Source organism: Vulpes lagopus, chromosome 11 (assembly GCF_018345385.1).
Source record: "Vulpes lagopus strain Blue_001 chromosome 11, ASM1834538v1, whole genome shotgun sequence".
NCBI classification, from domain to species: domain Eukaryota; kingdom Metazoa; phylum Chordata; class Mammalia; order Carnivora; family Canidae; genus Vulpes; species Vulpes lagopus.
The window spans coordinates 101,728,780-101,744,450 of record NC_054834.1 but is presented as its reverse complement, the minus strand read 5'-3'; the positions used below and the strand labels follow the sequence as shown (position 1 = coordinate 101,744,450).

The window sequence follows — 15,671 nt, the reverse complement described above, 5'->3', positions numbered from 1 at the left end:
TTTCCACGTCTTGGCTTGAAGATGCCGATTTGACCCTCCTGTTTTGTCCGCACAGAACCAGCCACCTTTGTGAAAAGGTTGGCTGACTTCAGCGTGGAGACGGGAAGCCCCATAGTGCTCGAGGCCACCTATTCGGGCACACCTCCCATCTCCGTGAGCTGGATGAAGAATGAGTCCCCGCTGTCCCAGTCGCAGAATTGCAGCATTACCACGACGGAAAAATCCACAATACTGGAAATTACTGAGAGCACCGTAGAGGATTATGCACAGTACAGTTGCCTGATAGAAAATGAGGCCGGTCAAGACATTTGTGACGCGCTGGTGTCTGTCTTAGGTGTGTCAATCAGTTACCTCCCCTTCTTATTGCTGTCTTCTCCTTCTCTTACAACATCTTCTTTAAGGCAGCATGATTGATTGATTGCCATCCTTTGTACCCTAGAACCGCCTTATTTCATTGAGCCTCTGCAACACGTAGAAGCAGCCATTGGAGAACCCACGACTTTACAATGTAAAGTAGATGGAACCCCAGAAATTAGAATTGCTTGGTATAAAGAACACACAAAGCTGCGCTCAGCTCCTGCGTACAAAATGCAATTTAAAAATAACATCGCCTCCTTAGTTATCAACAAAGTGGATCACAGTGACATAGGAGAGTACACCTGCAAGGCAGAGAACAGTGTGGGGGCAGTCGCTTCTTCGGCCGTGCTCGTTATCAAAGGTGATGATGGTTTTGTTTCCCAAGGCTTGCTGTGTGCTGAACAGACCCATTTGCTTAAAAACATCACAATGTTAATGGATTGAAGTGCGTCCTGGATGTTTTCTCTCTTGTGAATGAGGATTATCTGTAACTTCTTTACAGAGCGCAAACTTCCACCTTCCTTTGCAAGAAAGCTGAAGGATGTTCACGAGACCCTTGGCTTCCCAGTCGCATTTGAATGTCGCATCAATGGCTCAGAACCTCTTCAAGTGTCTTGGTACAAGGATGGGGTACTTTTGAAAGACGATGCTAATTTGCAAACCTCTTTTGTTCATAACGTAGCAACCCTTCAGATTTTGCAAACTGACCAGAGCCACGTTGGTCAGTACAATTGTTCAGCTTCCAATCCTCTTGGAACTGCTTCATCTAGTGCCAAGCTCATTCTCTCAGGTGAGTAGCTCATCGCGCTACCCTCTTCATTATAAAAGCTTCACTGCTGTGGGCCACCAAAGGACTGGTGCCTCTCAGTTTCTGCTCCATGTCTGGGAGCATGAAAACTGAAGTCACCATGTTGGTCTTCATCCTTTTCAGAGCACGAAGTGCCTCCTTTCTTTGATCTAAAGCCCGTATCAGTAGATCTTGCTCTTGGAGAAAGTGGTTCTCTTAAATGTCATGTAACTGGAACTGCACCCATCAAAATCACTTGGGCCAAAGATAACCGAGAGATTCGCCCTGGAGGCAACTACAAGATGACTTTGGTTGAAAATACTGCAACTCTGACGGTTCTCAAAGTAAGCAAAGGCGATGCTGGGCAGTACACCTGCTACGCAAGCAACGTCGCTGGAAAAGACTCTTGTTCTGCTCACCTGGGTGTACAAGGTACCTGTTCCAGTCACGTAGCAACATCTCTTTTACATTTTCAATATCTTGAAATACAGGAGGAAGGGTGTGCTTGAAAGTTATGTGTAGGACCATGGTCAAGTAATTAGGAGAGATCAAATGGATCTAGGGCCTTCCAGACGGGATCAAGTTTTAAAATTTTTTATTAAAAAATATAAAACTAATAAAACACAGACTGTACATCGATTTTTAAAGGCTAAAGATAAAGACTAGGGAAAGAGTGAACAACAGATTTTCACAGGATTGCAAGAAAATCCAAATTTGAAAGAAATCAGCTTAAGACCAAAAAAAAAAAAAAAAAAAAAAGGAAGTTATCTCTATCTCAAAAGACTTATTTTCCCCAGTCGTTTGTAAATTAATGGATTTTATCGCTCCAGGGGATAGCAGATCCCAAATAAGCCCTTCAAGAAGACTCAGCTTGTGCTAACCTCTCTCCCTCCTCTAGTCCCAGTTAAGTAAGAGTGGAAGCCAGAGGGCTAGGGTGAACATTAATATCCGACATTGTGGAAGGCAACCGTGTCTTTCAGTAGCAAGTTCATGGCTGCCATTGTCAGAGATTAAATACTTAACCCAATGAACTACTGATCTAACCCATTAGAGAATTTTTTAGGATTTTTGTGGTGATGGTTTCTAGATCTCTTGAAATTAAAATAGAATTGTATTTAGCAGCCCATTTGCTCTATGACATACTCCTAATCATTTTTATTTCTCTGAGCTTGAATTTTTTGATTCAGTAATGAAGAAAGCCTTGCTCTCCCCAGTTGAAGGGAAATTATGAGTGTTGAAGAAATATCCGTTTAAGGACTTCAGTCACCACAGTGAATGATTATTATAAAATAAAGACTATACCTTAGACCACAAAAAAAAAAAAGGTCTTTAAGAGCAATTGGCATAAATATTAAAATATCTCACCCAGTTTTGTTATTCTCATTCCTCATGGTACATATCTGATATCTTTGTAGCCATAGGAGGAGATACACCTCCACTAGTTCACATACAGGAAGGTAGTCAAACTGTCTTATTCCTTGTGAACTTCAGAGTTCTTGAAACAACAGATATAGCCCTGCCTCTGATCTCGGGCTAAAGAAATGAATCTTTTGCTGGGAGGATCACACAATATGAATTAATGTATTTTCCTCCTTCCGTTTATAACAGCATTTGATGTGGTTGCTTGCAGAAGTACATGCATTTTAAGAAATTTCTACTTCGGTTGAACTTAACCATTCTTAACTACTAATTATTAACCATTGTTCCTTGAACCACATCAAATAAATAAATATGTTTTCCGGAATTAAAGACCTCTCTGACAGAGGGATTCCATTCTTCGCTTTATCTTGAGTTACACGTGTCTTTTCCATCCCTTACCTTGTCTTTTCTTCTTGGTTCCATAGAACCACCCAGGTTCATTAAGAAGCTAGAACCTTCAAGAATTGTGAAACAGGATGAATACACAAGATATGAATGCAAAATCGGAGGGTCTCCAGAAATCAAGGTTTTGTGGTACAAAGACGAGACTGAAATTCAAGAGAGCAGTAAATTCAGAATGTCATTCCTTGACTCGGTGGCGGTGTTAGAAATGCACAACCTCAGTGTCGAGGACAGCGGAGACTACACGTGTGAGGCCCGCAACGCAGCAGGCAGTGCGAGCAGCAGCACTTCCTTAAAAGTTAAAGGTCAGAGCTTACTCTTCCTTTGTGTTGCTCACCTTGGACTCCTCTCTGGTTGTCCTCTCAGTCCCCCGCGTGACTCCGCAGCAATGTTTTAACATTTTTAAAGCCTAATGATCAAAAATCGAAAGTCATGTGTTCTGTCTCTGCGATGGAATGGGAAACTGATCCTTACTTGAAACTATATACTAACAGAATACAGCCCGATTTTCCTTTTCTTTCATTTTTTTTTTCTCTAACTCAATTACCTTCCTATTGCAGAACCACCCGTTTTCCGCAAAAAGCCTCATCCTGTTGAGACACTGAAGGGAGCTGATGTTCATCTTGAATGTGAGCTTCAGGGGACTCCTCCTTTTCAAGTTTCTTGGCATAAAGATAAGAGAGAACTTAGGAGTGGCAAGAAGTACAAGATAATGTCCGAGAACTTCCTGACGAGCATTCACATCCTGGGTGTCGATGCTGCAGACATAGGGGAGTACCAGTGCAAAGCCACCAATGATGTGGGCAGCGACACTTGTGTTGCTTCTATCACTCTGAAAGGTGAGTGGCCTCATTCTTTTCTGTCTACTATTCCCCTTCTGATTTCTCCCCCCTCTAATTTTAATGCTCTCTTGGCTTCTTAGCGATCGCCCAGCCCTTTATCACTAGCTGTGTCTCCTACTTACCCTTTTTTCTCTGCCAAATCCTTTTATGTTTAGTGTGCATCCCATATCTGAATCCTACCAAATATCATTTTAGCCAGTTTTTCCAGTCGATTTCATTGAACTCAGAAAGCTGGAGAAAGCAAGACATCTGACTCTTTTGGCTTAATATAAACTGACACGTCCCTGCTCCCACTCACCAAAAATACCTCTTATTTAAGAAGTGGAAACAACGTATTCTCACTAGTGTAATTCCTCGCATTGCATTGCACGACTGGAGGGAGGTACTACTGGCCCCACAGATTTTAAACAATTTGTCTTTTTCTCATCAGCACCACCAAGGTTTGTGAAGAAGCTCAGCGATATTTCTACCATCGTTGGTGAAGAAGTTCAGCTGCAGACCACTATCGAAGGGCCTGAGCCAATATCAGTGGTGTGGTTCAAAGATAAGGGGGAAATTGTTAGAGAGAGTGACAACATATGGGTGTCTTATTCAGAAAACGTTGCAACCCTGCAGTTTGCAAGAGCAGAAACAGCCAACGCCGGGAAGTACACCTGTCAGATCAAAAACGATGCTGGAATGCAAGAGTGCTTCGCCACGCTCTCCGTTCTCGGTTAGTCCAGATAGAACATTACCATGAATACAAAGCACACGCTGTATCTGTGTTTTCTTTAGCTTTGCAGTTTGATCGTAAAGTTTGGATGTAATTTATTATATCCCATTCCAGAACCTGCGGCAATCGTGGAAAAGCCAGAATCCATAAGAGTTACCACAGGAGATACCTGTACCTTGGAATGCACGGTCACTGGCACGCCTGAACTCAGTACTAAGTGGTTTAAGGATGGAAAAGAGCTGACGAGTGACAGCAAATACAAAATAAGTTTCTTCAACAAAGTATCTGGCCTTAAGATTATCAATGTGGCACCCAGTGACAGTGGGGTATACAGTTTCGAGGTGCAAAACCCTGTTGGCAAAGACAGCTGTACAGCCTCAGTACAAGTTTCAGGTTGGTTGGTTGGACTTTTATCTTAATGTTATTGTGATGTAGTTCCTGATTTACATATACGTGTATGGGAAGTTCCATCTTCTACAGCATGACATGAGACTGACACCCTCTGCATCAGCAAAATCAGTGGTAACGTACCCATAGGGTTGGAAGAAAATGAAGTCCAAAAGTTATATCCTGGGGTGCCTGGTGGCTCAGTTTGTTGAGCATCTACCTTTGGCTCAGGTCATGATCCTGGGGTCCAGGGATCAAGCCCCACGTTGGGTTTCCTGCTCAGTGGAGAGCCTGTGTCTCCCCCTCTCTCTGCCTCTCCCCCTGATGTGGCCTTTCTTTCTCACCCAAATAAATAAAATATTTTTTTTAAAAAGTTTTATCCTTTTTTCATGGAGAAATTTCCACAATTCAGAGCAGTAGGACTAAGACTCAATCCCTAGAGAAGGATAAAGTTGTCTTTAACTATCACCTATGCTGAAATAATTCAGCATGTCATGGTTTACAGTGACAAGAGACCAAAACCCCCAACTCTTCAACTAGCACATCTTGCCCATGGATTCTCAGGGCTTTCCACTGTGTGAAGCCAGGGGGAATTCCTTGATACCCTTGCAAAAGAGCCAAGTGGATCTAGGGATAGTCCACCAAAAAGACAATAATTCTTCTTTTCAAATCATTTGATAACTGATGTCCCTTATTTGTTTGATTTTCACCACATTCAGACCGAATTGTTCCTCCTTCATTCACGAGAAAATTGAAAGAGACGCATGGTCTGTCTGGTTCCTCGGTGGTAATGGAGTGCAAAGTCTATGGGTCACCCCCAATCTCTGTCTCCTGGTTCCACGAAGGAAACGAGGTCAGCAGTGGAAGGAAATACCAGACCACCCTGACAGATAACACTTGTGCTTTAACCGTGAACATGCTAGAAGAGTCCGATGCCGGCGACTATACGTGTATAGCTACTAATGTAGCCGGCTCTGACGAATGCAGTGCTCCTCTGACTGTGAGAGGTCAGTTCAAAATACAGTAAAATAGAAATGCATTTCTTAACGTGGTAATGAGCATTTTCATCATCAAAATTCAAAAATATTAAACAGCTTTTGATATGTGATTTTTCTGTTGTTGTTGTTTAGAACCACCATCCTTTGTTCAGAAACCTGAGGCCATGGATGTCTTAACCGGAGCCAATGTAACTTTCACAAGCATCATAAAAGGAACACCTCCTTTCACTGTCAGCTGGTTCAAGGGTAGCAGTGAACTAGCCCCAGGCGACAGGTGTAACGTATCTCTGGAGGATTGCGTTGCTGAGCTGGAGTTGTTTGGTGTAGACACAACACAAAGCGGAGACTATACCTGCATAGTTAGTAATGAAGCTGGCAAAGCTTCCTGTACAACACACCTCTATGTAAAAGGTTTGTTTGACTGCTAGTCTGCGTTTTTACAGCCTAACATATGTGGAGTAATAGATCGGGCTCTACCTAAAGGTACACGTGTTTGATTTCGTATTTTCCATTTGTTTACTATAGCCCCAGCCAAATTTGTGAAGAGGCTCAATGATTACAGCATAGAGAAAGGAAAGCCCCTGATTCTAGAGGGCACCTACACTGGAACTCCTCCCATTTCAGTTACATGGAAGAAAAATGGCATAAACATAACTCCTTCCCAGAGGTGTAATATAACCACAACTGAAAAATCTGCAATCCTGGAAATTCCAAGTAGCACGGTAGAGGATGCAGGACAATACAATTGCTACATTGAAAATGCTTCTGGAAAAGATTCTTGCTCGGCACAAATACTGATACTAGGTTTGTTCTGATCCTGCATCCATATCATCGTATATAAGTTAACCATTCTGACATGTCTCTTCCTGACTAACTAACCTCTCTTGCCTGCAGAACCACCGTATTTTGTCAAGCAGCTGGAGCCTGTTAAAGTGACCGTTGGAGACTCTGCCTCTTTGCAATGCCAAATTGCTGGGACCCCTGAAATTGGGGTGTCCTGGTACAAAGGAGACACAAAATTAAGACCTACTGCCACCTACAAAATGCATTTTAGGAACAACGTGGCTACACTGGTTTTCAACCAGGTTGATAGTAATGACAGCGGAGAATATATCTGCAGAGCTGAAAACAGTGTGGGGGAAGTTTCTTCATCAACTTTCCTTAGTGTGCAAGGTGACTGCAATATTTTAAAAGTGAATGAATTTGTGTTGCTCTTGAACAAGATTTAAAATATCTGGCAAAGACCTTCTTTTTTGAGGAAAATCTTGCCCGATGCAAGATGTTCTTCTTAAGACATCCTATCTATAGTTAGTGGCTTGTCCTTTTCTGTAGCCAGGAGAGATCAGAGGACTAAACCTTTGGTTGGAAGGATCATGCAATCACTTGTCTCTATAATTAAATCTTTAGGAAAAAACACGTAACCATGTTTTACAAATTTCACTTCATGAGTGTCCCATTCAAATTGCCACAGGGCAGTCTTAAAAAGTAGGAGAATTTGCTGCCTGCCTTGAGCTGTACCTTAAGCCAACCAATCTCTCTTTGGGCTTACGTATTTTTGAACCCACTGTGAATTAAGGTGACCACAGGGTGAAAATGTTGCTCCAAAAGTTCATATGTGTTTCTTCATGTCCAAGCTAATTCAAGAGATGGTAATACCTCCTGATGTTGTCATAGACCTACTATTGCCTCTACCGCCATAATTGTGAGAAGAACATTCAGCAAATTAAAAACATCCAGAAATTCTCATTATCTTAATTCTGTTCTTACAGAGCAAAAACTTCCACCATCATTTTCTCGTCAACTGCGAGATGTTCAAGAAACTGTTGGACTGCCCGTTGTCTTTGAATGTACCATAAATGGATCAGAGCCTATCTCAGTGTCTTGGTACAAAGACGGCAAGCCATTGAAAGATGGCCCAAATGTACAGACATCATTTTTAGATAACGTGGCCACTCTCAATATTTTTAAAACAGATCGGAGCCTTGCAGGCCAGTATTCTTGCACAGCTACGAATCCTATAGGGTCTGCTTCCTCCAGCGCCAGACTCATCCTCACAGGTTTGTGGCTTCTTCAACATCTTTCTGTTTCTGTAAATGAAATTTCTATTCCTGAAATTAAAGGAAAAAGACCACGATTTCCATAAAGTGGGGTGGATATCGGGCCTGAAACCTTGTCCTTCTGCTCTGCTCTTAGAGGGGAAGAACCCGCCCTTCTTTGACATCCCCGTGGCCCCTGTGGATGCTGTGGTTGGGGAGAGTGCAGACTTCGAGTGCCACGTTACTGGGACACAACCAATAAAGGTCACCTGGGCCAAGGACAACAGAGAGATACGAAGTGGTGGAAACTACCAGATTAGTTACCTGGAAAACAGCGCCCACCTGACGATACTGAAAGTAGACAAGGGAGACTCTGGACAGTATACCTGCTATGCTGTGAATGAAGTGGGAAAGGACTCCTGCACAGCTCAACTTAATATAAAAGGTATCATTTATTTCGCATGTTGGTCCAACAAAACATAATAATTTTCCGTTCTGTCCTAAAGGTTCAATTTCCACTAGGACAGTGAAATTTAGGACACTTTTAAACAAATGACATAAAAATGTTTAAGAAGAAATAAGTTTCTCTAGAGAACAAGTGATCTGTTTAAATTCACATTTTTCTGAAACTGTATATATCCTACTTAACCCTAAGACCGCCCTCCTCTTATTTCAGTGAGAAATAAGAGGGTTGTAACAGTGACCCCTCACTGGGTCTTTGAAATGATCAATGTAAAATCATGTAAAACTATTAGTTCAGTGCCTGGTGCAAATTAAGTGCTCCTAACTATTAGTGGTTTTTAATTATCTGTGACGCTGAACAAACACTTTGCCCCCCACCCCCTTATTTTCGTATCTACATGACTCGATGGTGTAGGGTCATGGTATTTATTTATTTGTTTGTTTGTTTTTTACAAATATGCTGTTCTGTAAATGGCCATAAGTTCTTTTTGTCACTTGCCCATAAATCAGAGAATAAGCTTGTGGAGGGAGGCTGAGATGTTTAGAAACATACGCCGATTCACTGTATTTAGTTAGCATCAACTTTTAATGTAAAATAGGACTTTTTTTTCTTGAAAGGTTTCTATCAATAACCTGCTTCTGACTTCCATTTTATTTGTCCTTGCAATTTCTTGCAGAGCGGCTAATTCCACCAAGTTTCACTAAAAAACTCTCTGAGACAGTTGAAGAAACAGAAGGGAATTCGTTCCGCCTTGAGGGCCGTGTTGCTGGTTCTCAGCCTATAACGGTTGCATGGTACAAAAATAATGTTGAGATACACCCAACCTCTAACTGCGAAATTACATTCAAGAACAACACCCTCCTGCTGCACGTCAAGAAGGCAGGCATGGGCGACGCTGGCTTGTACACATGCAAAGTGTCCAATGACGCGGGCTCTGCTCTGTGTACATCTTCAATTGTCATCAAAGGTCAGTGATCTTCGTGGTCCCCCACCTCTTGTGTTCTTCTTCTCGTCTGTTAGATGGCCCTGTGCATTTCTCCTTCTTTCTTCTTTAACTCTGTCGGCCAGACAAGTTATGGTAGATATACAGTTGACTGTTGGCCAACTGTAGGCTGGGAGCGCCAACAAATCCCCGTGTCACTTCTGACTCCTCCAAAACTTTGCAAATAGTGTACTATTGACTAGAAGCCTTACCAATAACATGAATAGTCAGTTATACATTCTTACCATACAGTGAGCTAGAGAAAAGTATACATCCCTGTGTAAGTGGACCCATACTGTTCGAACCCATGTTGTTTAAGGGCTAACTGTAAATATACGTTATGTAACTGGCTTGCCATAATTCCACATATATTTACTTGAAATGCATACTATTTGCAATTGACTTACAAGGCCAGCAAAGTAGGTGTTGTATAATAAATGGACGAGAATTGTAGCTTGTAAATCAGATCCCAAAATTCTCTCAGGCCTTTAGAGGTCTACTCAGAAATTCACGCCTCAGTAATATATAAATTTTTATGAAGCAGGTTTATTTTGAAAAATTCTTAAATTTTCATCATGGAAAACTGTATTAGCTTTGCTTCTTATAAGTTATAGCACATTCTGAAACATTCTCTTTTCTATTTCTAAAGGATTATTGTTTGACATAGATTGCCCAAAGCTTTTTAGCCTATAAATGAATATTAATCCCAGACAAAAAAGTAAAATTTGCTCAAAAGGAAAAAAAAAAGATGAGAGGAAAGATGCTCCATGTTATTATGGAAAGACATATTTAAATATACAGTCCTAGCTTGAGGCAAAGAAACAGACTGTAGCATTTAAGGAGATCTTTTTTTTTTTCTGATCCTCTGACCATATAATGGCTTCATCCAGATGATTATGATGCAGATTCATCACAGTCACTTTATAAGCCAACTTTCTTGAGCTGCGTGGAGTTTGATGACCAATTCTGATGTGGTATAGTTGCCCATTCCAGGGCACATGTGTAATAGATAGAAAATAGGTTAATACCGCTAATAGGCTAATATTATTCCATTGTCTTAACTTAAAAGACACTCATTTGATAGGACTTAAGTGCCTTTAGTTTTAAAATATGTTTAATAAGACAAAAACTATAACCTTAGGAAGTGGCTTGTGTTCATGATTCATATCCCTGGTGGTTTTGCCATTGAATAGGTAAGTACTTTCTCTAGCATTCTGCGGCTGTCTCTGTAGATTGTTCTTTTCAAAGTAAACATCGCAAGTTTTAATCACTACAAATCATGAATATGGCCTTATGTTTATATATAGTTCTCAGAACCATTGAATAAAACCATTATATAACATGGCCTTCCTACCATGTTACCTGTATATTCTTCATTGGTTTTCAGTTGAACACTGAGCTTCAACTACTGTTTCCTTTGGGCAAAGATTAGATTTTAAATGCTACTGTAGCTACATTTAATAGCTAAAGATGAATATCAAGAGAAAAATCACATATTATGATGCGGGCTCATGGATTATTCAAATGTTGGCTTTCTCTCCCAGAGGGCAGCAAGACCTGCTGCTCTAGGGGAGCAGAATTCCCAGTAGGCCCTTAGATTGTAGGAGGCAGCAAAAATGCAGCTACAGGCAGGTTCTAGAGAATCCATACTGTGCTACTTAGTACCCAAGTTTATAGGAACTGGCCGTTGCAACATTTGCAGTGCTTGATCAGGACACAGATGCTCGCATGATTTATGGGCAATCTGCTCTTTGCTTGTTTCGAGAACTTTATCTTCTTTAAAAAACAAAAAATCCAACAAATGTTACTATTGCCTTCGGAGAGGAATCACCCTTGAATCAGTTACTGACTCAGGTGTGCTATAGCAACTGGTATCGCCTGTTAGAGGCAAAATTTGTTTCCTTTCTGGAATTTAGTACTCTTTTTTTGCCTTTGTGGTCCTTTCATGGTTAAAAATATCTTTTTAATTCCAGAACCTAAGAAGGCGCCTGTGTTTGATCAGCACCTCACTCCAGTAACAGTAAGCGAAGGAGAATTTGTGCAGCTCAGCTGCCACGTGCGGGGATCGGAGCCCATCAGGATCCAGTGGTTGAAGGCTGGAAGGGAAATAAAGCCTTCAGACAGGTGCAGCTTCAGCTTTGCCAATGGGACCGCAGTGCTGGAACTGAAGGACGTGGCTAAAGCCGATTCAGGAGATTACGTGTGCAAAGCTTCAAATGCGGCTGGAAGTGACACTTCAAAATCAAAAGTGACCATTAAAGGTAGAGATACGTCAAAGGCATTGCTCCAATGAAGCCAATGACGGGTCGCATTTATTGGCTTATTACAACTTAAATAAGAATGGAATTCGGTTTTTAGAAACATCGACTATTGCTCGTTAGCAATTTATAGCCTCCTTATTCTAATTGAAGGGCCAGATTATTTCACAGAAATAATGTCAATGCAAATTGTCTGACATTACCCCGTGTCCACCATCCTATTTCTTGCACCACTTTCCGCCATATCCAAGAAGGTATAATTAAGCCCCAAAAACAATGCTGTAGTAAATGTGACATGAGGGAATCTGATGCCATTGTCCTAGAGGAAAGCCATAGAATAAAGCCAGGCATGGAAATATAAATTTGATAGTGCTTTTAGGATTATAGTTCAGCTTGCAAGTGAGAGCTACAACCAGTTACAGAAGCCTATAAAACTGCTTTATCTTCCTTAATCCCCCCTCCTACATAGTGAGTCCTAGAGTGAATGGTATCTTTGACATTGCCAAATTCCCAAAGCTCACTTCACGAAGGAATTAGTTACTCCAATTTTAAGGCGATTGTAGTAACAAAACATGTAAATGTGTCTTTTAGACAAACCAGCCGCAGTCCCAGCAGCTAAGAAAGCAGCAGTCGACGGGAGACTCTTCTTCGTGTCAGAACCTCAGAGTATCAGAGTCGTAGAAAGTAAGTCCTTCGCGAACAGTACCTCTACCTCTACCCAGTACATTTTACTGCTGATTTAATGTTGGAAGAACCTGATTTGGGAAAATTAAGGGTTTTTTAAAAAAATTATTATTCATTTGCTTTTGTTCTTCCTTAGAAACCACTGCAACATTCATTGCAAAAGTTGGAGGTGATCCAATCCCAAATGTTAAATGGACAAAAGGGAAATGGAGGCAACTGAACCAGGGGGGTCGCATTCATATCCACCAGAAAGGCGACGAAGCAAAGCTGGAGATTAGAGATACCACAAAAACCGATTCTGGATTGTATCGGTGTGTCGCGTTTAATAAACACGGTGAAATTGAAAGTAATGTTAACCTGCAGGTGGATGAAAGGAAGAAACAGGAGAAGATTGAAGGAGATCTTAGAGCAATGCTGAAAAAGTAAGTTCAATTAAAACGCACACACGCGCACACACACACACACATACACACACACAATCATTTTCCATTCACAAAAGAGATGTCTCAAGAGGCAGGGAACATCCCCTCCAAGATTCTGACAGAGAAAGGACAAAAGCACACAGGCATTCTCACAAAAAATTTAAGCAAGCATCCAATGTTGGAGCATAAGTTAGCATTTCATGAGGATTGGTTTCTGGACAATCATGAGAAAGTTTTGAGAATGAGGTGAATTTTTTTAGTTAAAATTTAAAAAAAAAAAAAAAAAAGGAAACAGCCTGCGGAGAAATTTGTATGTGTCTCATTACGAAGTTTTTGTTTCTCTGTATTACTTGTCATATTCTGAATTCTTTTCTAGATCAACACTTTAAACATTTCCCATAATTACCAATACTTTCATCATAAATAATGTTTCAACATAATTGATTATTAAATTAACATTTGCTTTCCACACATCTTTCCCATGATGTATGATATCTTTCCCTTTTTAATACTTTCCATTGCTCCTGTTGCTATTCTTTTTCATGATTTCATTAGACTCTTGGTTGTAAAGTTTACAAATATATTTCTGTTATTCTTCCTTCAACTCTTTGATTAAATTTCTGTACTTTCTAACAATGGTCCAGTCTTGATCCACCTCATCACCAAACCCACATTTTTTTTTTTATCATTTCACAGTTAATGTGGTAAAACTAATATTTCTTGAACAAAGGATATAGCACTATGCCTTCATGAGGGGAAAAACCCGTAATGATATTTATAATATTTAAATGATGATAAGCAATTCAAAATAAGTAGAAGATAGGTGATTTATGTTTATTTCTGATTTCATTTAGAACTCCAGTCTTAAAGAAGGGAACTGGAGAAGAGGAGGAAATCGATATTATGGAACTTCTCAAAAATGTTGATCCTAAAGAATATGAAAAATATGCCCGCATGTATGGAATCACTGACTTCCGAGGTCTTCTTCAAGCGTTTGAAATGCTAAAGCAAAGTCAAGAAGAGGAGACACATAGATTGGTAAGATCTTTTGTGTAGAGCATCATCTTAAAAATTTATGTTCAAATTCCCAGTACCCCACACTCTATGAACTCATTTAGTGTAACCTAAACAGCATCAATAATGAAAGCTGAATCTAATCATGTGTCTTGTAATTCAGTTTTTTTTTTTCCCATATGTAATACTTACGCTCTTTCCTCCTTAGGAAATTGAGGAAATAGAGAAGTCAGAGAAGGACGAAAAGGAATTTGAGGAACTTGTATCATTTATTCAGCAAAGGCTGTCACAGACAGAGGTAAAGTGAATCGTGAAGATGATACAGCAACAGATGGTTATTGGGAATTATAATGAAAGGAGTGACTAATGTGTGTTAATTCTTCATTCTCCTAGCCTGTCACTCTGATCAAGGATATTGAGAATCAGACAGTTTTGAAAGATGACGAAGCTGTGTTCGAAATTGACATCAAGATCAATTATCCAGAGATCAAGCTTTCGTGGTACAAAGGGACTGAAAAACTGGAGCCCAGTGATAAATTTGAAATAAGTATTGATGGTGATCGACACACGCTCAGAGTCAAAGACTGTCAACTCAAAGATCAGGGCAATTATAGGTTGGTGTGTGGTCCCCACATCGCTAGTGCCAAACTAACTGTGATCGGTAAGTAAGAAGCATCTTATTGAAAGTTGTGAGGTTAGTTTGCTGTTGAGCACACCTGTGTGTGCTAGGAGACAAAATGGTTTTGTGCGTGTCATACCAACAGAGCCTGCTTGGGAACGGCATCTTCAGGATGTGACTTTGAAAGAAGGCCAGACTTGCACCATGACCTGCCAGTTTTCCGTGCCAAACGTAAAATCTTCATGGTTCAGAAATGGCAGACTCCTGAAGCCCCAGGGCAGGCATCAGACAGCAGTGGAGCACAAGGTCCACAAACTGACCATCGCAGATGTTCGAGCAGAAGACCAGGGGCGGTACACCTGCAAATATGAAGACCTTGAGACGTCGGCAGAGCTCAGAATTGAAGGTGGGCGAGGGGCCCTGATGGGGTGATTTCTACCCGGGCCACTGGCGAAGGTCGTGTGGGACCCCCCTGCCACCAGGCCACCGGGCGTTGACTGATGTGCTCCAGGTCCTTACTCTGGACCCGCGTGCACCGCGGCCACTCGCGGCCCAAGAGGTGCTCGGGATCAAAGTCAAGCAGCCACGCGAGGGCCGGTTCTTTTGCGTGGTTCTCTCTGGTCAAAGGCAGCTTGCGGCCTAAACTAAGACAGGACTTTCTAACAGTTACTTAAACTCCCTAATTGTGCTAACTTCGATCATCCTTTACAATTTTACGAAATTCTGTAGGTCTCGCATCTATGATTCTCCTTCTAAGATAGAGATCTTGGAAATGACCAGATTTCATAGCCATAGCTACAAGAGCTTGGTTATATGTAATAGATCTAAAAAATCGATTTTGTTTATAGAAATCAGTTGGAATCTGCTTATCTGAAACTTAATAGGTAAAGGTAACAACGTGCGTCGTGTGTGATTAGCAGCTATTTTTCGAAAATAATTATTTCACGTGAGGATTCTACTCCAACCTTCTAACTCTCTGAAATAAAGGGAACTCTCAGGATTTAGGAGCAAATAATATTTATTTCCTAATCCCTTGATCATCTATCTGCGGTGTCTGAAGACACCCTTGGGCTGTACTGAGCAACATTTTAGCTCTAATGGTAGCATCTACGTCCAGTTGGTGCTCATTTGTAGTTGTTGAAATGCAACTATATGACTTATTTACACAGACATTTTAACTTCTCTGACTTGCTGTAAGTGGATGACAATGTCTGATTGTATTTTGAAGTTCAAACATTTTTAGTAGGTTTCAATTTAAAGGATCCAGCCGAAACCACTTTTTAAAAAAC

The 15,671-nt window shown here is 40.9% G+C and overlaps 1 protein-coding gene across 27 annotated transcripts in view; it reads left to right on the top strand.

The window, feature by feature from the left end:
• Positions 1–15,671, top strand: part of LOC121501618 (titin-like) — a 281,158-nt gene that overhangs the window by 91,831 nt on the left and 173,656 nt on the right. For 25 of the 27 annotated variants that reach the window (XM_041773880.1, XM_041773879.1, XM_041773876.1 and 22 more), the window contains exons 84-105: positions 56–334; positions 440–718; positions 860–1,147; positions 1,289–1,576; positions 2,989–3,270; positions 3,526–3,804; positions 4,238–4,519; positions 4,634–4,912; positions 5,626–5,913; positions 6,037–6,315; positions 6,430–6,708; positions 6,799–7,077; positions 7,674–7,961; positions 8,098–8,385; positions 9,080–9,370; positions 11,359–11,646; positions 12,235–12,327; positions 12,464–12,749; positions 13,604–13,787; positions 13,972–14,061; positions 14,157–14,424; positions 14,528–14,788. The exons of the other annotated variants lie outside the window; for them this stretch is intronic. In XM_041773880.1, coding sequence (XP_041629814.1) covers positions 56–334; positions 440–718; positions 860–1,147; positions 1,289–1,576; positions 2,989–3,270; positions 3,526–3,804; positions 4,238–4,519; positions 4,634–4,912; positions 5,626–5,913; positions 6,037–6,315; positions 6,430–6,708; positions 6,799–7,077; positions 7,674–7,961; positions 8,098–8,385; positions 9,080–9,370; positions 11,359–11,646; positions 12,235–12,327; positions 12,464–12,749; positions 13,604–13,787; positions 13,972–14,061; positions 14,157–14,424; positions 14,528–14,788 — 5,718 coding nt within the window. The remainder of the gene's footprint in view (positions 1–55; positions 335–439; positions 719–859; positions 1,148–1,288; positions 1,577–2,988; positions 3,271–3,525; positions 3,805–4,237; positions 4,520–4,633; positions 4,913–5,625; positions 5,914–6,036; positions 6,316–6,429; positions 6,709–6,798; positions 7,078–7,673; positions 7,962–8,097; positions 8,386–9,079; positions 9,371–11,358; positions 11,647–12,234; positions 12,328–12,463; positions 12,750–13,603; positions 13,788–13,971; positions 14,062–14,156; positions 14,425–14,527; positions 14,789–15,671) is intronic. 27 annotated transcript variants of the gene reach the window in all.